The sequence below is a fragment of the Xyrauchen texanus genome, chromosome 4, assembly GCF_025860055.1.
Source record: "Xyrauchen texanus isolate HMW12.3.18 chromosome 4, RBS_HiC_50CHRs, whole genome shotgun sequence".
Classification (NCBI taxonomy): domain Eukaryota; kingdom Metazoa; phylum Chordata; class Actinopteri; order Cypriniformes; family Catostomidae; genus Xyrauchen; species Xyrauchen texanus.
In genome coordinates, this window is record NC_068279.1 from 4,150,933 (window position 1) to 4,174,561 (window position 23,629).

Here is a 23,629-nt window from a genome sequence, read left to right on the forward strand (position 1 = left end):
TACTACGTTTTTTTCTGCAGTCTTTCTTCCACACCGCTAGGGGTGCTATGGTTTCTAAATGTGCTCCTTAAGTAAAGGTGGGTTTGTAGAGGAAGTGAGCAGAACAGCAGTAGTAGGAAGCATGGCTTACCTGTGTTTGTGCTATGTCCTGGTTGGGAAATGTTTCATTTCAAGCTCAACTTAAAAAGGACTCTTTATAGATGACTTTAACACTGCATGTCTCCAACTATAACTATGGATTTAGAGCCCAGAGGGATGTAAGCTTGGGACTTTTGGTTTACCTATGACTGTTCCTGATTTGGAAGAATCGCATGCATGAGAATTGTTACCGTTTGAAGTCAATTCATCGCAAATGGTTGGACTATTGATCTACTAAGTGACTGCTGCTACTTTGGACATTGTTTGAGGATCTATACCAGCAGATAAGACCTACACACATCAATTTATGCTTCATTGAAGTGTGTGACCAATGACCAAGTTTTGTAAAGTAACTATCTGTTACATTGTTTTGTTTTTTGGGAATTACTTTTTGGGTGTTGACAATTATTGTTGTTTATATGGGAATATAAAAACGGAAATAGTGTTTATTCATTTGGGTATCATCTTTCCTTCTTGAACAGCTATTAGACAAGCGGAATCCCCCATTATTGCGTTTTTAACTTTGTTTTGTATTAAAAATACGAGACGGTTATAGTACTGTAACGTAAACTTCTACTGTAAAACATTTAGGTTATATATTTTTTTTATAGCAATCTAAACTTTGAAAAACAAATTTCCAATATTTGTAGAACTGTATTCTTCCACTTCAGAATTATTGGTAAGTTACGACACATGCTATCTGTTTCTGATGCTGAAAAGCAAATTAATGCGTTCATGACCTCAAGACAACATTATTTTCTAATGCATTACTGGGAGGATGTCCTTCAAGTTGAATAAATAAACTTTAGTTGGTTCAAAATGCAGCAGGAAAAGTGCTAACTAGAACCAAGAAATATGATCACATAAGTCCCATTTTATCGGCATTACATTGGCTACCTGTTAAGTCTCGTATTAATTTTATAATTCTGTTAATTACTTACGAAGCTTTGTATGTTTAGCTCCAAAATACTTAAGTGACCTTCTATCACACTATAATCCATCATGCTCACTATGATCACAAAACTCCGGCCTTTAAACATTACCGAGAATATCAATAACAAAATAGGGAGATCATTTTCATATTTGGATCCTAAACAATGGAATGGTCTTTTTAGCAATGTTCGAAACTCCAACAAACTCTCTCAATATAAGTCTAAACTAAAAACGTATCTATTCAGCCAGGCATGCACCTAATTTATCCCTCAATTTATAGTTATGCTGCTTTAGTTAGGTCTGCCAGAACTGAAAAAATTATCTTATTCTTTAACCCTGCTTTAAAGTGAATGGCATCTACACTAATTTTATTCTATTTCTTTCCCTGTATAAACCTCGGGATTATATCCTGAGGTTACCAGAGCCTGCCAGATCCATCTCCGGTCATGCCTGATGTCCGACGCCCACTGTGTCACTGAGTGATGATGACCAACTTCAGCATGTGCCAGCCAGACTTCACTTCCGTCTACTAAGACAGACTTCACAGAGGATGAATTGATGCAAACTCAAAGATATGGGAATCTTCATGAGCATCTGTCTGAAGCATGGGCTCAAGATGGAGTTCACCAAAATGATCTGCCATAAGTTTCCAGCCGGACTGCGACGCTCCTCACTGAATGATACCTATATCAACTTGGTCAAAGGAGGGACAACACTCTTAAAAAAAAAAAAAGTGCATACAAAAATTTTTACCTCTAACAAAAGCCTTCAACTGCCAAAATCAAAGCACAGTGCATCTACTTGTATTTCCTGTTAATTCGGATGACTTCAAGGACTTTAACACTAAAATGTAACCATTGACCCACAACACTTAGTTAGTTTATTAATTTTAACAACTAATATTTCTTAACATAACTAATATTGGCATTATATTCATTATATTCTGTTATTCCATAATTTCATGTACAGCTGCTTTGAAACCTGTTGTTCACCTATTGTGAAAAGTGCTATACAAATAAATTTGACTTGACTTGTCCAATTTCCCTGATCCAGTTAGATGTAAATAATATTGTCTAAAATTCTGGCTAATCAATTAAGCAGTGTAATTACATCTATTATACATATAGATCAATTGGGGTTTATTCATGGTCGTAGTTCTTCTGATCGTATTAAGACGTTTTATAAATATGATATGGTCAGTAGCGAATGATCAGACCTCGATCGCTGCCATCTCACTTGACACCAAGAATGCATTTGATAGTCCCATTCCACCCTATCTTTTTAAGATTTGGAAATGTTGAACTTTATAGATAAACGTTAGCGGCAGTGCAAACTAATGGATACATTTCAGATTATATTTCTCTTGGTAGGGGAACCCAGCAAGGCTGTCCTCTCTCCCCTTTATTGTTCTGTCTTGCCCTGGAACAATTAGCAGCAGCAATAAGAAAAGAGGATGATTTTCCTGGTATTGTAGCAGGAGGTGCGGTGCATAAACTTTTACTCTATGCAGATGATATATTATTATTTGTCTTAGACCCAGATCTATGCCTAGCCTCCATAAAATGATTAATTCTGTCTCCAAATTTTCAGGATTCAGGGTGAATTGGTCTGAATCAGAAGCTCTTGCTCTGGCAGCATATTGCCCTGCCACAGCTTTCCAACCTGGCACCTTTCAATGGCCCAAACAAGGCATTATGTATTTAGGCATTTTATTTCCAGCAAATTTGAGCGATTTGGCCCAATAATGAAAAGGTACTTGTGCATTGTTGACAGGTGGGCTTCATTACATTTGTCTATGGCAGGGAATGTCAATGTTATAAAAATAAATTGCATCCCCAAATTCAATTATCTACTACAGTCTCTCCTTCTAGAAGTTCCTCTTTCTTATTCCAAACAATTTGATAGAATATCGAAGTCTTTTATTGGAATGGTAAATTACTTTGGTAGCATTTTAGTAAGTTACATAGACCTATTGACAAAGGAGGTTTAAGCCTCCCCAAAATGTTCTTTATTAATATGCTTTTAGTCTCAGACACCTGGCCCATTGGTATCTTCCACCTGAGAAAGCCCCTACCTGGTACTATATTTGAACAAGCAGTCCTTGACCCAATTTCACAATTGCAAAGTCTTTGTTAAATTGCATAGAGAAGTAAAAATGCACCCCATTATTTCACACTTACATTAAGTATGGACAAAGGTTTCCTGTATGTATGTATTTCGATACTTGCCTAAATGTTTCCTCAAATTGTGTATTAACAAGTCTCCCTTTTGCTGGAAAGTATGGATGGAGAGGGGTGTTGCTACACTTGGTGATCTTTATGAAAACTGAGCTTTGAGATCATTTGAAAGTATAACACCGCAATTTGGGATTTCTAGGTCTCAATGTTTCAGGTATTTACATCTACTTTGTACTATTTTTGGGGTAGTACACAGCCCCCTAAATCTCTGTATGGTACACTCTGTATGGTGCTCACAGCCTTTGGAAAGGGTCATGAAGCGTCAGTGTATTATTCCTTGTTGATTCGTAATCTTGTGGAATTAAGAGGTTATGGGAACGAGATTTGAACTTGGTATTGGAGGATGGGGTGTGGGTAAGAATACTTTTTTAAACCCTGTATAGGGATGCAAGGGGACTCCCTATAGATTTGGTTTAAAAGACACACTTTCCTGCTGGCGATGTCAGTTGGGGGATGGAAACATGGGCCATGCTCTATGATTTTTCTGCTAAGATTCAAGAATTATTGGTAAGAGTTAATAAAACTATGTATATTGTGAGATGAGGCGGTTATTAAAGTAGGTGACAGATATACAGAAAACAGGGTCCAAATGAGTGTAATGATTGACAGACAGATAATTCTTCGAGGATACGTCAAAAGGCGCTCCCTCATTTCAAGAATGGTTCACCGAATTGGGCAAGGTGGCAGCATTTGAAAAGATGTCATATAAGCAGCTTGGCAGATTGGACGCGTATGCTAAGAAATGGGACAACTACTTTGCCTTTCTTGAGGGCTCTTGGTGAGGATCATGTGAAGAGAAACATGATTGTGAATTGGGAATTGTATCCTTTGTGGAACTTTTCTTTTCTCCTCTTTATTTGTTAATTTTTATCGTTTCATTTTTGTTTCAGTACTCATATATTGAGTTTTGTTTGTTTATATCTGTGTAACTCAGGCTTTGACCACAGGGATATTTGTTGAGGGACAGGATGGGGTTGTGTTTTGGGAGGGGGAAAGGGAAATAATGTGGGTTAAAAGTTGATTCTGTATATATACATTTTGTTTATTCTGTATTATAAATAAGAGTCAATAAAAACATTTTAATAACCAAAAAATAGTGAGTGGAATTTAAAGTTCACAATAATCGCAGTTAGATCAAATAATCTCGTTCAAGCGATTATGTAATACAGCTATGTATGGCAAGCCTTTATGTTCTTATGTAATAACAAAATGCAAAATGGACTGGTATCTCTTCGTCTTCACATAGCATGAATCAATCGAACCACGAAATGCCCCAAAAACAAACCATACTTAGACCACATCTCTCCACCTTTTAGGGGGTCTGAGATCATTTGGGTTGTTCACATATACCCGTTATATTGCTCTGAAAATATTTGGTGTGCTCAAACGAACTAGGTGTGAAAATGCCCTGAATGTCTTTAAACAGTATGCCGTTTCTACGCTGTTTTGAACTTCTTTAGGCTCTGAATGAAGACGCATGTCTCCGTAAATTTGTTGTGGCCTGTATGGTTAGGATTAGGGATGGGGGTAGGGCATCTCCTGCCTGCCAGGAACACACCCAGGCACCTTTTGTACAATAGGTGAGCCGAAGTACCACCTATTTTCAGCGGGGGGCAGTAAACGAAACTCAAGCTGTATGGGCAACAAACAGCTGTGAACAAACCACGACCGTTGCTGTGAATATTATTGATATTTGTATTAATAATTAAGTAGTATTGAAATGAATAATTATTAATGATTAATACTGATTATTACAAATTGACAAAATTATCAGTACACAATGCAGTGTGCATTTAAAGGTAATTTTTATTGACTTTGTTGGTTTAACACAATCTCATCTGTTTATTCTCAGGTCTGTCTGCCGCGGCGGGTATTGGCGTGGACGACCTGCGGCGTCTCTGCATCTTGCGCATGAGTTTCGTGAAGGGCTGGGGACCAGATTACCCTCGCCAGAGCATCAAAGAGACCCCATGCTGGATTGAGATCCATTTACACCGGGCTTTACAGCTCCTGGACGAGGTTCTGCACACCATGCCTATTGCCGACCCGCACCCTATGGACTAATCCTGAAACACTCATAACCTCCAACCTTATTAGAATTCATACAGCTCAAAATGACTCAAATGACTTTCTGCAGCAGCTCCACAGAGTTGTTACATCATCTCTATCGGAACGTTAAAAACCAGCAATAGTACAAACCCTAACTCTTTTGTTTCAAACAGTACTGTATATCAAAATTACACTTTTTAAAAACTCATTACTAGACTATGAAGTTTGATGATCGAACAGGACCCTAAATACTTGTATAAAGCTCTATTTGGGGAAGTTCAGAGACTTGCATTATGTTGTATTTTATCAAATGGTGTCATGAGTTTACTGCCATAAACATACAGTGGTCACGTACACAACAGATAAATATTGTTGTCACTCCTCGTAATCACGTTCTGTACACACATTGGCCTTTTTTAAGAAATGCGAGCACAAAGAATTTGGAATTTTGTAAATTTTGCATGAAACCATTCATATGTAAATTGCAGTAGGGAAATGAGTGCAACATTTCAGGTAAAAATAATACTTTTATGCATGGTTTACTCGATTACATAAATTGCTGCGTTAATTAAATAAAAAAGAAAAACATTTGTTCAGTTAGTGTTTCGTGTTACATTCTAAAGTAAACGGATCAGTAAAGTTCAGTTATTTATGGTAACGACGACTGCATTTAACTACCGAATTTCGAGTTTTGTAAATTGTGCGTAAAACGTATCTTATTTAAGATGCTGCAGTGAATTGAATGCAACATTTTTGGTTTACACTCAATAGCATAAATTGTTGCTTTCAATTAAACTAGACCATTTTTTTTACGTACGATTTACATAATTGGTTAGCTAATGATTCATGATAGTTCGTAATACCATTCTTCTGTAAATTGTCACATTCACAGTTTATGAATAATTTCCACAGAAATACTAGACGTTCACATCGTGTTTCATGAATGAGCCCTAAAGATCAGTTATTTATGGTAATGACAACTGCATTTAACAACTGTATTTCATGTTTTGTAAATTGTGCATAAAACATGTATTATGTAAATTGCGGCATTTCAGGTAAAAATAGTTTAACGAACGCTTTACACTGGATTACACAAATTGTTGCATTTAATTCAACATGACAATTTCTGTAAGAATGATTTTACAAACGATTTACACACATTTGTTCAGTTAGTGTTTCATGATAGTTCACAACACCATTCTTACCTAAATTGTCAAATTCACAGTTTTCGTTGATTTTACAAACAATTTACATAGCAATACGTTCACCTTGCGTTTCATGAATGATGCACAAAGTTTGGTTGTTTAACCGAATTCACTTCCGAAAAATTCAGGTCGTTACAACTACATTTACCTTAAATCTACGCAATCTGACATTTGTTTAAAATGTGGTTGTCTGTACCAAAACTTTAGTGTGTGTGTGACCAGAGTATTTTCCTTTTGTGTTTTTGTACTCTTATACATTATTTTATACATTTGATAAAGCTAACGTTTACTTATTTGTATCAAGCACTTGGTTACTTCATATCACCTGTAAAGACTTTTGTATCCATGTACTGATTCAGGGGCTCCGTCTTAATATTAAATATCACTACTCTGCCTCTGTAGTGCTGATTCAATCAGAGATCAGACAAATGAGAGCAGACACTATGATAACGACTCATCTTGCCTCCAGGCAAACAGTTTTATCAGTGTTATGATAAGAGAAATATGATTTTTTTGAGATGGGGCCCTAAGTGCAACTCTTTTGTATAGAACTGTCCACTCCGTTGACACAGACGGGTTAGATTGGATATCTTTAATACGGAGTAACTGATTGTTATTTTCCTAACGAAGATGTTTTTTCTGGCATTTCTTTACTTTGATGATGTTTATTTTTTGTGATGCATGTTTATGATGACATAGAGACGGAACCACCTGTGATAATTATCATGTCAAGCAGTAGGCAACAGTAGTACAGAATGGCATACCAATACATTATTTTGCAGTATGTATCTGTTCACAGTATGCACATTTTCTGTATGCATGGAATACCCGGATGTCCTACATTTGTCAAAATGTGCCGTATACAAACAGAGCACACTGCACTGATTTACTAAGAATAAATAAATAAAAACATACCTTTTAATCTTCAACCGATAACTTGCAACGTAGTGAGGTCATGTGACAGCAACATATACACTACTGTTTTTAGCACTCGTTGCATATTGCTAACTTTTTCACTTATTAAAATTAAAAAAAAAATTGTAGATACTGTGCAGAATGCAGTATACCAGTATTCCTGCGTGTCAAACAGAGACAGTTAAGGTGTGTGTACAAGTGAAAGACGTTAAACTGGTTGTTCTAGCCAGGGGGATTGTTTTTGTTTCTTCACATTTTAGAGCCTTTTCCTTCTTTTTATCTGTTAATGTACATCAGTGTCATGGACCTCATCTGCTCAACATGTTTGTTATTACCGCATGACTGCACCGTTCTATCCCAGGACTATATACTGTATTAGTACAGTAATTATAAGTGTCATTTGTCACAAGAACACAAAACTAACTTTCAAACAAAGGGCCATTTGACCACAAAGTGGCTTGTTACAACACTGACAATTACACGTTAATATCTGGTTTGTATTATTATTATTATTTAGAAGGTGTTTGGTTACAGTATAAAATTGCATTGTTTTGTTTTTTTACGTAAAATTAAAATGCCACAGATACACAATGATTAATTGTATTTGCCAGGGCAAGCAGCACCATTTTTACTGTCATATCATTTCAACCCCTTACCTGCGTATTAACTCATCCCACACTTCTATAAACATGAATATCTCAAATTGTGTGCTTTTAGAAAAGTTAAAGCTCATCAGATACACACAGAACACTTAGTAAATTACATTTTAAATGAAACAATTTATTAAGGAACTTCAATATCAGAAAAATAAAAATCTTAATTTTTTTTTTTTACAGCAAATATATAATATCAGTGCTTTGGCCACAGGACAGTAAGGCCATTTATCATAAAATATATTTTAAACTTTAAGAATACAACTTATATGCCTTAATGTCCCTGCATATATATATATATATATATATATATATATACATAATAAAAGAACAGTAAAATTATCAAATACAGAAACATTGTAGCAGTGACAGTAAAAATCTCTTTGATAAACAAAAAATCCTAGTAATGTTTAACACAGGACTTTTATATTGTTCATAATATGGTAGTATGCAAATCTAATGCAGCATATATATATATATATATATATATATATATATATATATATAGTGTGTGTATGGATCCTTGGCTTTTTTGTCGCAGATTAGAAATGGTTAGATAAGAACATGCAGGTGTGCATATTCCTGCTCTATAGTACCTGACGTCAATACTCTACAAGCTAATACTTATGCAAACAGCAGCCAACTGTTGCCAAATAGTCTTATATATATATATAATCTTGATATAAATATATGGAAATGAAATATAAACTACAGAAATACAACAAAAGTGTGAAAAAAAAAGTCTAACTTGAGAGGTTGTGGATCACTGAAGCCTTAAAGTTTCTCTGAGTTTAGTGGCGAAGATCAAGAAAAAAGGCGACCGTAGCCGTGTCAAAAACTGCGCTTTAAGAAATCATCGTTGAACTTTTCATTCTCTCAGACACAAATAACTCTCAGGTCCTAAGAGACCTGTTTCGGCAAGATCGGTTCAGTTAAGGCAATGAGAAGAGTTGTTACGAACACATACCACGATGCAAATCGCGTAAAGCGCCTCATTCAGGAAACGATCATTCGTGAAATCTTTCTAACTTAAATTGTCACATTGAGTTGAATGCGACATTAGTCCTTATTTGTGAAAGACGAGCAGAATTAATGTGTAAATCGTTCATAAAACCATTATGTAAATTCCTAAAATTGACGATTACGTCAATTGTTGGATCAAATTCAATGAAACTATTTACGTAAGAAATGTTTTATGAACCATTTGAACAGAAATAGTTCACCTCATGTTTCATAAATGAGGCCCAAATTTACAACCACATTCCAAAACCAAATTCACTCCTGAAAAATTCAGGTTGAGATCGAATTTTCGTTAAATATGAACAATTGTAATCGCTCAGTCAGTGCTTACATACATGATCACATTGAGTTAAATGCAACAATTTGACAAGAATGGAATTTATGAGCAATTTACACAGAAATATGTTCTGCTCTTTCAGGAATGAGGCCCAATTTGCAGTCCTTAAGAACTACTTTACAAACTATTTGCCCTGAAATCAGTTCCCTTTGCATTTCATGAATGAGGACCAATTACTTTGCTACAGTGATGTGCTGCCATTTTATGACCTCCAAGTTTTGTAATGATTATGGAGATGTTTTGAGTGCAGACATCAGGGTCGTGAGGTGAAAGTAAGGAGATCATCTCTCGCTCTTATTGGACCTCATGCTTCTCGGCTCTAGTGTGGGGAAAACAGAAACCATAGATGCTTGTACAGAGTCGTGTTTAGATGGTAACCCTCGTTCGTCCAATGTCTTAGGCCACGTCCACATTGTTTAAGTTTGAAACATGTTTTCAGTTTCCCAACATCATTTCCAATGTGTGTGGTATTGGGAGTGTTTTCAAAACTGCTGTTCTAGTGCGAAAGAAAGGTGTAAACGTAGCAAAATTAATGCCTTTTCAGACTAAAACATATTGGTGTGGACGTGGCCTTACATGCAACATCCACACACTTAAGTATACCTGGAGTCCCACACAAAACGTACACCTAACCTTGGTAGTGGCAAATACAAATCTCAAGAGAGTTTCAGGGAATTAGGTTAACCATCTAAACACAACCATTTTTGCAGCAACACTGCCAGCCCATTCCACTATTATGTAACGTTGACATGGAATCAGGCACACGTATAATGTAAACAAAGAATCGATACCTTGGAAACGAGAAAACAAAGAAAATATGTAGATAATGGCAGTCTAGCACTACTAAACCCCAGCGCTACTTGCCATAAAAACGAACTATGTAGCAGCTGAACGTAAAAGGGAAATCTTTGAGATGAACTCAACTTTTGATTATTGATCTAAACCTGCATTTCCCACTCTTATAAACATAATTGAACAAGGAAAAGCATCAACGTAAAAAATAAACGATTTACTTCTTGTGATCCCAAATTATCATTAGTTGACACCCTTCTCTGGTATAAGTTGATGTTTTCTCTCTCGTATGTTGCTCAGATGTTTGGAGCGAGATGGGAGAGACTCTACGCGCTTTGCAAGATGGCGCTGGAACAATCGATACAGAGAAGGTTTGGCCCACCCAGGACAACCGCTGCCACGTTGTCTCCGCTGCCACAACGTACGCACACAGGAACGTGGCTGAGTTTGGAGTAGGTGTACACGTTCGGCGGGGAACTGGAGCCTGTGCTGTCGCTAGATGGGGAGAATGCGGAACCAAAGGCTGGGAGGCTCTGGGAATTCTCCTGCATCAACCGAACCAGCGGATGATCCAATGCCTCAGGTAGAGATGGAGACATTCGGGTGAGTAGGGAAGGAGAAAGCCGTGGTGTAGTCGGCAAACTGGTGCCTCCACGCTCTAAGGTGCTCCACAACACCGGCTGCTGATTTGAAGATGGATCCGACACTGACAGCCCGTCGTATCCTGCAGATTCAGAGGATCCAAAGGGTATCTGAGTATCACCAAACCAGAAGGTGGCACCACCATTACTGCCGTACGGACTGCTGGGGCTCAGATCCGCCTTTCCACTACCTTTGCCGCTGTAGTAAGATTCGCTGGAGTTGCTTCCGAGGGAGCTGGAACTGTTGTTGCGGTACCCTGCGCCGTTGACGCGGAAGTTGCAGTAGTTAGCATTGAAGTTTGATGCACCGCTGGAGAAGAACCAGGCTCCATTGCTGCCCGACTCAAACCCGACGTCAGTGCCGTTGTAGTGGAAGTCGTCTTCATCTACGCTGGTATCCACGCTCCCGGCAGTACGTAGAGCGATGTAGGCCTCGATTTCTTCTCGAGCTCGGTCTACATTCTCAGGCATGCCTGTCACCTCAAACACCGGTTCTTTATCGCGGCTCGGCGTGACAATGTAGGTGTGGGTCTGTTGCTGGATCTTCTTAATTGTTGTTCCTTTTGGTCCGACCACAAGCCCCACCATTCGATACGGAACTCGCACCTGGATGGTGGTCTGGCCCGGATGGCAAGAAGGGATGCTGCTGAGTCCCGGGCCTGGAGACAGCTTGTTCCGTGATGCCCGGATAAGGGAGAAGTGTTCAGCTGCAGATAGAATCTCACATTTGGCCATGATGACGTCCTCCTTCCTTCCGGTCACTACGAACATTGGCTCCTCTCCTCTTACGGGTGTTTTAATGTAGGTGTTCGTCTTCCCTCTCAAAGCCTTGATCTTACAACCTGCGGTGTGTGGAGATACAAAAGACAAGTCAATCCACCAATCAAGTGATCTCCTCTGAGAGGTAATAAGAGATATTATTGGGACATTTAGAAAATGGGCAACAAAGAGGTAACGATACAGACATTTTGGCTGATACCGGTAGTTGATAATTATGTTATAACCAATATGATGGCTGAGGTTATAAATCTATACAAGTGATAGACCAATATATTGGTCAGGCATATTAATCTAAAAAAAAAAAAATAGAAATTATCAGCAATGATACAAGAGCCCAATTGCCCGATTGACAGAAGCGCTTGTGTTGCCTGGAGTCAATTCCAAAATCAACTGACAGTCTTGTCAATAGATAATACCCCTCCTTTGTGTTTTAAGATATTTTTTGAGGGTTTTTGAGTAAATATTGTTAAAATAGGTAAAGCCCATAAACTCCATAAAGCCTCCTTAAGAAAATCCCAAAGACTTTCAATGAGGTTAAGGTCAGGACTCTGTAGTGGCCAATTCATGTGTGAAATGATTCCTCATGCTCCCTGAACCACTCTTTCACAATTTGGGCCCGATGAATCTTCGCATTGGCGTCCTGGAATATGCCCGTGCCATCAGGGAAGAAAAATCCAATGATTGGATAACTTGGTCATCCAGTACATTCAGGTACTCAGCTGACTTCATTTTATTGCTGCATAATGTTGCTAAACTTAGACCTGACCAGTTGAAGCAACCCCAGATCATAACACTGCCTTAAATCCAAACATGACATCCGGGATCATTGCTGCATGGTTAGTGCATAGTTCACTTGTTAGTATTACGAACCTTGTTGTGATACGGTGTAATAAATGACTGTCATTACAGATAAGTAGGTCATATATATATATATATATATATATGTATACATATACATGACACCAGTTCAATGAGGTCAATACAAGTTTATATTATGAACACTTTTAATACTTTTAGAACATAGAAAAAAATAAGCTATAGAATTATCTGCTTGCAATATTAGTCTTATAAAACTGATCCAATAATGAATGAAAAATGTCAATATTGGTCACAAATTGAAGTACAGGAATAATATAGTGGCCAACATTTTTTTTAACTCATCACTGCAACTCTTATATTTTAGTTTCTTCATAGTAGCAACTCTTTGTGTAGATTACTTTTTAATCAGTATTAAAGGAGTTGCCAAGTATGCTGGCACTTGTTGGCTGCTTGTTCTTAAAATAAATAACTAACTAAGGGATGCATTGATGTATCAACAACAATAATTATTGGCCAATTATTGACCAATTTACATCATCAGCATATTGGTCATAATCATGATGACTTCTCCGTAAAAAATATTTCAAGCATAATTCCTAAGTAAATGTGATCTGATGAGAAATCACAGTAAGGGGCAAAATATCTAAAAGCATCCCTAAAACACAAAAATATTGTTTGCATTTTATAAAGCAATTCATAAGGAGACACCATTTAAATTTGTCTTCCAAAGATCATAGGAACATCAATAATAATAAATAATTTCCATGACTTTTCCATTGCTAACGTTATCATTAACTTCCGTGAATTTTCCAGGCTTGGAAAACCTCATTTTAAATGCTGGATAAGATACTGCACAACATTATAATATCAAACATTCCATATGAATGGAAAAACAAACCCACCCTGTCTGCCAACTATTTCTGCCACATGTTCAGATGTGGGCACCATCACACACTCTGTAGTGTTGACACTCTTCCTCCTGGCATTGAGTGAAGACCTCTCACCCTCCTCCTGCATCATCATCATCATCATCATAAGCCTCCCCTGATCCTGGTTAACCTGGGTCTCGCCCAGCCCGTCCTGGAAGAGCCCGTCAGACCCTGGGGCCTCCATGCCATTGAGTTCTAGAGCCAGGGCCCTCAGCTGGTCTAGATCACCATCATGTCTGATAATGTTGTTGTTGTTAATGGTCTCATCTTCTGATCCAGTTTGGGACAAAGGTTGGAGGTCCAAAACCGCACCCAGGACACCCAGATGAGAAAAGTCACGTGGTTCGGTTTGATTCTCATCATCTAGGAGGATCAACCCACTCAGGTTCTGTACCGGTACCGGGAGATCCGGTTCGGTATCGTCTGACTCCAGGAGTTGAGTGTTACTGGGCATGCTCGACCAACAACGTGTCCTGCTTATACTGCGGAGAATAAGTAAACAAACAAAAGTGCTACACTTATAAGTTGTGTACGGTTTTGTTACTGTAATAAAGTGTAATTAATCGGAGTATGTGATCGATTAAATGTTAAATGAGTTGAAACTTACAGCTGATGTTTACGGCAGCAGGCGCTGCGGTTCCGTGACCCTGTTCTACTGGATCTCTTTGTTTACGGTTCTTCGGGGATTTCAGAGCAGGTTGATGAACGGCTGATCTCATCGCACAGCGCCCCCGTCTGGCGTGGAGGTACACTCAAACATTCTACGCTTTATTTACGAAAAATTTAGTGTTTTAAATGGTTAGGTTATCTCTCCTAGTAAAAATAAAAAATTATTTGTGCCATGAGACCACTTTTGATAAAGTAAAACTCAAATTTGCTGTAGGTGGTGTTTTCAACCCTTGTGAGGACACAAGTGTCCCAAATAGAACACTATTATTTACAGTATACACTGCACTCAGCCATGAATTTTAAAAGTGTAGTAGGCCTATCATCCCAAATTGAACACTTAACTGTTTTTTTTTACTTCACTGAAGTATTCACAGTTTAACAGCTGACTGAATTGATGTTTCGAACACATGAGTTGTGTTGCCGCTAGTTTTGGCACATTAGCTTGTTTCTCAAATAATGTACATATTCACACAGTGTAAGGTGATGGTAAAGCATTCAACTTACATTCATAATGTGCTGTCTTCACTGAACTTTAGCTAGTTACCACATTTTCTATTACAATTGTTTTTTCAGATGAGCAACACAGCCAAGTAACTTTGCAAATCACGAGCGCTGAATGCATGAAGTGTCATGTGTTGTATGTTTTGAGGTGCTTGCAAATGACACTTTAAAGGGTCGCGATATGTACAGGAAAGTGGTTATATTTTCATTTTATTAAGCCATTTCATTCTTCAGGTGAAACTCAGACAAACCAGCCCGATGTTTAATGGTAATATTGACTTCCATTAAAAACTCAGGGTTGACCAACAAAAAACAATAAAAACTTTGTTTGGCTGGTACAGGCCTTATTCACATAGCCCCTTCATTCCCATTTGTAATGGGGATTAAAACCTCTTGGTTATGTATGTAACCTCGGTTCCCTAATACCAGGGACAGGAAGCTTATGCTATGGGGAGTGTCCTTCTATACGACCTATTTGAAAACTTACTACAATAATGGCTACTAATAAAATTGGCTAGGGAGTTTAAGCCCCGCCTTTTTAGGCACAAAGCTGTCTTGTGTAAAAGTGGGGATGCAAACAGCATTCCTTAGAATTTTCTGACTGAGGGACAAGAGTGCATCGCTCACACCTCAAAGAACTCTGAGTCTGTAGTGTGGCCTGCTTACGCAATGACTCGTTCCCCTCGTTTTAGGGAACCAAGGTTACATACGTAACTGAGATGTTCCCTTACAACTCAGAACACTTGACATTGCGTCAGGAAGCTGACGCTATGGGGAAGAGAGTCCCAACGACATAACCTTCCATAGCGGAAACATGACACTGCAGTTCCGCGGGACGATGACCAACATGAGTATGCCGCAAGTGAATGACCCTCATGTTGGGCCAGGAGGGGACAGCACCCAGTCAGAATGGATATGTGGCAATAGTCATATAGTATGAATTAACCCCTTCACAAACCCAGTCAGGAAAGAAGTTTTATATATGTAATAGTGCTTGTGATCTTTTTGGGGAATGCAACAGTCTGAATGCTGGCAGTTGTGTGAAATGAGAACTGTGAAAAGAGCCCATACTTAGAAGATATATGTGCGACATAAATATATGTTTGGCTAACAAAATAGCAAGCACTCTAGAGAGAGGACTTGCGATGAGAGGACTTCCATCTAAGTTGGAAAAGAAGAGTAAGTATCAGAATGAGCTTTATTGCCAAGTGTTGTCATGTACACAAGGAATGTTTTTGTGATAGGAGAAACAAGTGCACAGAACATTAGAGTGAGACAGAATATAAAACAAGGTAAGAGTTTAAATAAACATACAAATTATAGGACAAAAAACCTAGTGAATGTGTTTTGAGAAGACCATCCTGCTGCAAAATATATGTCCTGTAAGGACACACCATTCATCCATGCCCATGAAGAGGCCATGCCTCTAGTTGAATGTGCTTTAACACCAATTGGGCAATTCTCACCCTGTGACTCATAAGCCAATGCGATCGTGTCAACGATAAAGTGAGAAAGTCTTTGCTTGGAGATGGACATTCCTTTTGTGCGTCCTCCACAGCACACAAAGAGCTGGTCAGACAGTCTGAACTTGCGGGTGCGTTCAACATAAGTGTGTAGCGCTTGCACAGGGCATAACAAATGCAGGGACTTCTCTTCATCCTAATTAAATGGAGGAGGGAAAAAGGCTTAAAGATGAACCACCTGAGCTCTAAAGGGCGTTGTTAAAACCTTAGACACATAACCTATTCTGGGTTTGAAAGTGGCTTTTAAAAGACCACTTTGGCAAAACTCCAGACATGAACTGTTGACTGACAGTGCTTGCAAATCCACAACGTGTTTTACTGAGGCCAGAGCAAGCAGTAATGTGGTTTTAAGAGAAAGCACACGCAATTCAACAGCATCCAGAGGCTCGAAGGGGGTCCCCGTGAGCGCTTATAGGACCAAAGATAGGTCCAAGTTGGAACTGTAGCCATGCAAGGGGGGTGTAGCTGCCTCGCTCCCCCAAGTCATGGTTGCCTACAGAGTTGCCGGCTTCGGATGCGTGATACGCGGATATAGTCACACAGACTTTGAGCGTTGATGGAGTGAGCCCTGCGTCCAATCGCTCTTGACGCAATGTGAGAACTTCTTATATGGGGCAGTGCTCTGGGTCTTTGCCATGTGAAAAGCACCAGTTAGTAAACACATTCCATTTCAGTGCATAAAGGCATCTGGTAGACGGTGCACTAGCCTGCAAAATGGTGTTCATAGCCAACTGAGTCATGTTTAGCACACTCATTTTTATTTGTATAGCACCTTTCACAACACACATCGTTTCAAAGCAGCTTTACAGAAGATCAGGCATTAACAGAATTTTTTAACTTTCAGCACCCAGTCGTAAATGCCCGTAAGGGCTCGCCATGAGTCCATGTAATAGGACAGAGGGCCACCTGGTTTGTTCATTGTGTGACATAATGTGCCGTAGGGAAGCGGTTATGCATAATGTGTAGGCTTTGAACTGGAAGAGAGCTCTTTATTGAAAAAGTCTGAGCATCTCGATCATTTGCAACAAGTGCAAGTGTTTCCCATTGGGCTCGTGTTGAGGTGGCTGACTTCGTTTGGGCAACGGCTTGCACAGCTTTACCGGCAGCTTGGTGGGGACTTTTGGTGGCGCTGAGGCAACAGGTGTGAGGTTTTTAAGCCGGGTGCTGGCTCAAGACAAAGAGAGAGCAAGCCGGTTGTGTTGCAGTACTGCTCCGTTTTCTCAAAGCTTGTGAGTGTTGCTGAGATGTGACGTAGTGCTCAGCAAATCTATCCACAGAGCTGGTGAAAAGGCTTGCTGGAGACACCGGAGTATCAAAGAGAGCGGCTTTTTCTGTGTAATGCATCTCCGTGAGGGTCAGCCAGATGTGACAATCCAAAACCCCCAGGTTACCCACTGACTTGCCAATGGACTGTGCAGAAACATTCGTGGCTTGCAGCGCTAAGTCCGTAGCGGTGCGGAGTTCTATGAACATTTCCGGATCGTAGCCTTGCTCATCCATCTGTTTCAGGAGCTTGGCTTGAAACACTTGAAGCACAGCCATCGTGTGGTGTGCCAAACCAGCTTGGCCCGTTGCTGAATATGCTTTTCCAGCCAGTGTGGACATAAGACGACACGTTTGAAAGGATGAACGGGGCTTAACTTCCACGCCTTGTTACTCACCGGGCAGAGATGTGCTGCTACTACCTCTTCGACAGAGGATGGGTAGACAAGAATAGCAACATGAAAAAAATTGAATGGCAATTTTATTGTTTATAATACTATTTTATATATATATAAAATATATGTGTATATTTTATATATATTATTTATCTTCCCAATTTGGCATGTCCAATTCCCAATGCGCTCTAGGTCCTCGTGGTGGCGTAGTGACTCACCTCAATCCGGATGGCAGAGGCAATCAGTTGCCTCCGCGTCTGAGACAGTCAATCCGCACATCTTATCATGTGGCTTATTAAGAGCATTACCGCGGTGACCAAATGCATATGGAGGCTTCACGCTTTTCACTGCGGCATCCACACACAACTCATGTGCTCCACCAAGAGCGAGAACCACATTACAGTGACCACGAGGAGGTTAACCCAACGTGGCTCTACCCACCCTAGCAAACGTGCCAACTGGTTGCTTAGGAAGCCTGACTGGAGTCATAATATTATTATACTTAAACATTAGTGTTTAGTATTATCTAAAAAATATAAAGTTTAGTTTTGTATAATGTTCTGTCTTATTATTCGTCTTTGTAGACTGGATTGTGTTGGATGAATTAACTGGACACGCTCCAGTTACTGGCGTTTGTTACTGAGGGAGACGCTCCACTTTAATAGTGTTACTTACATTAGACAACTAAATAATTTTAATTTGCTCCCTTTTACTATATATAAAAATTTATAATTAATCAGTATGTATGATTGAGCTCCCAGAGTCACTCATATAAAATCAAGCAGCACCTCGTCTGAAATTGTACAAGGATCCTATAAAATCATCAGTTCTCAGAGCAGTAAACATTGTATTTTGAAATGAAGAACTGATTTACACAACAACAGCTGTTTCTTGAATGTTGAGTCTTAGCAGATTTAAATATTGCTTGCTCCCAAAAGCAGGATAAATAAAGGAATGCTATAAAGGGTTCCTCTTGAGTTGCTATTTAGTTCTTAGAAGAAGAAACATTTTCTTGATGTTACATTACAAGTTCTTCAGATCCAGGTGTGCACTGGGCACTAGTATGTAGATGGTTTGCCTATAAAATCAAGCTATAAAACCCCTTTTTGCTTCTACCTGTCTTTTTATTTTTAATATATGGCTAAGGCACCTTTTTTGAGAGGGGGTTTAAATCTTTTCGTGGCTAGGAGAGCTGCCACGATTTCCAAATATGCTTGCAGGGTTGGTGGTTCGATTCCTGGCCCACACGACTCCACATGCCGAAATGTCCTTGGGCAAGACACTGAACCCCAAGTTGCTCCCAATGGCAGGCTAGTGCCTTGCATGGCAGCTCTGCCGTCATTGGTGTGTGAATCTGTGAATGAAATGCAATGTAAAGCGCTTTGAATACCATTTAGGTTAAAAAGGTGCTATATATATCCAGACCATTTACCATTTATATGCATTTTTTTGCCCCTGTGAATTTGCACAGAATTCTGAATCTTATGTTACTCTACTGTTTTTTGCATGTTCAAAATCTCACTCGTTCTCTCCTCCTACCCACTCTGCGTGCACTCATAACTTTGACTGCTTGTTTCCTCAACAATTATAATTAATGTGCACGAAGTTCAGCCAATCAGAGACTAGGTGGTACATTTTGATTGGCTGGCTAGACCACAGATTATACTGCTAATAAGAGGAAGAGGAGAAGGGGATAGTTTGTTTTCAAGAAAGGAAATGCGTAACACATTATGACCACATGAAATCAGCTATTTTGTTGACTTAACTGTTTTTATTTAACCTTTATGAAATATATGTATTAGTCTGCACACTGCCAATAGGCTTACTAGCTAGCTTACTATCTGGCTTCTCTCTTAGTATGGTTCTCTTGACTAGTATTTGGTTATCTAGATTACCAAGTTACACTTACGTAGCTGCTTGGCCATGTTATTTTAATCTCTCTTTTAGACTAATGTAATAGTGTAGTTTTAGGGTAATTTAATTTGTCTTCTCTCTATCCCACAGGATATTCTGAGAGAGCAGTTTATTAAAATAAATGTGACCAGATTACAGTCTACCATGGATCAGCAAATTATGAACCTTCTCTTTTCATTAATAAACATGTTATCTTGTCCACCTTTTTAATGTGTCCTCTCCTAATTTTTCGATAGCCTTGTATATTATGAATATTATAAATATTGCCAGAATTAACATACTGTTTGCATTTCAAAGCTGTGGGGTATCTTGAAATGTTCAGTATGCTGTTTTTATTAAGTTTATGCATTCTGCCACAACCCTTCTGGCACAATTGATTAAGGAGAAGAAATGGAAGAAAATGAAAAGAGGCTAATTATGTCTCCTATCATAGTTTGGGGTGAATTAAATGTACAGTATATTGAACCTCAATTGTTTGAGACTGCAAAAACTAAAATAGAAGAAATCCTTAGCATTGCATCCCAGGCTACTGTATTTTGAAAAACTTATATTGCAGTAAGTTAAGCCTTACAGTATTCCTAGTATGTCTATAATCCATGGGGTAATTTTTTTTTTTAATGATAACTGCATACAGTATATCAAGTGTGCACTGAACTTGGAGCACTGGAGCATTCAGTTATATTTACACTGAGATGTTCATGGTTGCTACTTCAAATGTCAAATCGCTCAAAATGTCAAGAGCACTTGCAAGCAGCTTCTAACAGCCAATCCTGATGTAGGACTTGTTGAAATACGGTTGGAAAAGCAAACAAGCATCTAATGTTAAAGCACACACAGAGGGTATACGAGGAGAGAGAACGAGTGAGATCTTGCACACACAAAAAAATATTATTCTTTGCAAGAAGATGCATTGCTTTACAAAACTGAGTTCAAGTGCGTACAAGATGATAACTTTTCAAAATATCATCTTGTGCATGAAAATATTTTTGTGCGCTAAAAATATCATCTTGCGTGCACAGAATCGAGATGGATCGAGAGGGAGACACAAAGAAGAGTGACGGATCGAGATGGATCAAGAGGGAGACACAAAGAACGGTGACGGATCGAGATGGATCAAGAGGGAGACACAAAGAACGGTGACGGATCGAGATGGATCGAGAGGGAGACGCAAAGAACGGTGACGGATCGAGATGGATCAAGAGGGAGACACAAAGAACGGTGACGGATCGAGATGGATCGAGAGGGAGACACAAAGAACGGTGACAGATCGAGATGGATCAAGAGGGAGACACAAAGAACAGTGACGGATCGAGATGGATCAAGAGGGAGACACAAAGAACAGTGACGGATCGAGATGGATCAAGAGGGAGACACAAAGAACGGTGACGGATCGAGATGGATCAAGAGGGAGACACAAAGAACGGTGACGGATTGAGATGGATCAAGAGGGAGACACAAAGAACAGTGACGGATCGAGATGGATCAAGAGGGAGACACAAAGAACGAGATGGATCGAGAGGGAGACGCAAAGAACGAGATGGATCGAGAGGGAGACACAAAGAACGGTGACGGATCGAGATGGATCAAGAGGGAGACACAAAGAACGGTGACGGATCGAGATGGATCAAGAGGGAGACACAAAGAACGAGATGGATCGAGAGGGAGACACAAAGAACAGTGACGGATCGAGATGGATCAAGAGGGAGACACAAAGAACGAGATGGATCGAGAGGGAGACACATAGAACGGTGACGGATCGAGATGGATCAAGAGGGAGACACAAAGAACGGTGACGGATCGAGATGGATCAAGAGGGAGACACAAAGAACGGTGACGGATCGAGATGGATCAAGAGGGAGACACAAAGAACGAGATGGATCGAGAGGGAGACACAAAGAACAGTGACGGATCGAGATGGATCAAGAGGGAGACACAAAGAACGAGATGGATCGAGAGGGAGACACATAGAACGGTGACGGATCGAGATGGATCAAGAGGGAGACACAAAGAACGGTGACGGATCGAGATGGATCAAGAGGGAGACACAAAGAACGGTGACGGATTGAGATGGATCAAGAGGGAGACACAAAGAACAGTGACGGATCGAGATGGATCAAGAGGGAGACACAAAGAACGGATCGAGATGGATCGAGAGGGAGACACAAAGAACAGTGACGGATCGAGATGGATCAAGAGGGAGACACAAAGAACAGTGACGGATCGAGATGGATCGAGAGGGAGACACAAAGAACAGTGACGGATCGAGATGGATCAAGAGGGAGACACAAAGAACGAGATGGATCGAGAGGGAGACACATAGAACGGTGACGGATCGAGATGGATCAAGAGGGAGACACAAAGAACGGTGACGGATCGAGATGGATCAAGAGGGAGACACAAAGAACGGTGACGGATCGAGATGGATCAAGAGGGAGACACAAAGAACGAGATGGATCGAGATGGATCGAAAGGGAGATGCAAAGAACGGTGACGGATCGAGATGGATCGAAAGGGAGATGCAAAGAACGGTGACGGATCGAAAGGGAGATGCAAAGAACGGTGACGGATCGAGAGGGAGACACAAAGAACGGTGACGGATCGAGATGGATCGAGAGGGAGACGCAAAGAACGGTGACGGATCGAGATGGATCGAAAGGGAGATGCAAAGAACGGTGACAGATCGAAAGGGAGATGCAAAGAACGGTGATGGATCGAAAGGGAGATGCAAAGAACGGTGACGGATCGAAAGGGAGATGCAAAGAACGGTGATGGATCGAAAGGGAGATGCAAAGAACGGTGACGGATCGAGAGGGAGACAAGAAGAACGGTGTGTTCGCTGTTCCTTTTCTGCATGTTCCACCGTTTTGTGGTCCATTCTGCATAACACAGTGGCTCATTTTAGCTTATCGTGGCCCATTCGGTCCGTTTCGAGGCCTACCCACCGGCCCGCTCGGTTCTTCCGATGGCCAGTCCACACCTGATCGGCCCCAAAGTGCGTCGGCCCACCGGGAAAATGCCCGGTATGCCAGATTACCAGTCCAGCCCTGGTGTGGCACAACGGTCAATAATGTCCATATAGTGCTTGTTTACATAGAAATACAATTAAAAATAAATAAATAGCGCATGCTGACATGTTCGTGTGAACTTCTGACGACACATTTAGTCAAAATTGAGATATAACCTAACAATTGCACATTTCAGCTTTAAGTGTATACGATTACTTAAGTACTTCATACCCCTGTGCTCACGTCTTCGTAAAAGTATCCTCAGTGATTGGGATACATATCTAATAGACAGATCTGTGTGCTTGAATGAGTTAAGTGTGTGTAAGAGTGGGGTCAGATGTGTACATTAACAGCAGACTGTCTAATGCCCCCCTGCTCCACCTCATTAGTGCTGGGGCTATTTTCATTACTAATGATCAGAGCATTATTTAAAAAAAAGCCACAAAGCCCAGTGCTCATCCATTTTACTGTCAGGACTGAAATAATTTGGTAATTATTCTTTACGATATATTTCAATGTTCACTTACAATAATGCAGCAGAAGCTGGATTCAGCTCTAATCAAATCATCTTTCATTTGCCATTGAACTGCCAACTTCCTGTAGAGGGGGAGGAACCCTTGATCAGAGACAGAGCAATCCGTCACGGGCCATCACATTCTCTCTCTCTCTCTCTCTCTCTCTCTCTCTCTCTCTCTCTCTCTCTCTCTCTCTCTCTCGCTCTCATTGTCTCAGCTGTCACTCTTTAATTAGACATATTCCTCCCATTTCTCCTTTTCAGGTTCTTTTAGAAAACATGCAGAAACGTCTAGAAAAGGGGTGACATTATATTCTACACTTGCATTTTAAATGTATTCACTGAAACACATTCATCATTTTATTCAATGCAGTTGATGCTAATTTAAATAAAGGTC

At 39.9% G+C, this 23,629-nt stretch overlaps 2 protein-coding genes across 2 annotated transcripts in view; one reads left to right on the forward strand and one right to left on the reverse strand.

Annotated features, from left to right (window-relative positions):
• Positions 1–8,145, forward strand: part of smad4b (SMAD family member 4b) — a 30,605-nt gene extending 22,460 nt beyond the window's left edge. The window contains exon 11 of the mRNA XM_052125607.1: positions 5,161–8,145. Coding sequence (XP_051981567.1) covers positions 5,161–5,372 — 212 coding nt within the window. The 3' untranslated portion in view covers positions 5,373–8,145. The remainder of the gene's footprint in view (positions 1–5,160) is intronic.
• A 124-nt stretch (positions 8,146–8,269) lies between these two features.
• On the reverse strand, positions 8,270–14,158 carry LOC127643055 (RNA-binding E3 ubiquitin-protein ligase MEX3C-like). The gene is made up of 3 exons (XM_052125601.1): positions 14,056–14,158; positions 13,422–13,930; positions 8,270–11,762 (listed from the first exon to the last, which is right to left on the reverse strand). The coding sequence occupies exons 2-3, from the start codon at positions 13,900–13,902 to the stop codon at positions 10,606–10,608; spliced, it is 1,638 nt and encodes a 545-aa protein (XP_051981561.1). The 5' UTR covers positions 13,903–13,930; positions 14,056–14,158; the 3' UTR covers positions 8,270–10,605.
• Between the last annotated feature and the right edge of the window lie 9,471 nt (positions 14,159–23,629).

Coding starts and splice junctions, on each gene's coding strand:
- LOC127643055 (XM_052125601.1), bottom strand. CDS start 13,902: ATGCCCAGTAACACTCAACTCCTGGAGTCAGACGATACCGAACCGGAT. Junction 11,763..13,421: donor AGAAATAGTTGGCAGACAGG/GTGGGTTTGTTT, acceptor CACACACCGCAG/GTTGTAAGATCAAGGCTTTG.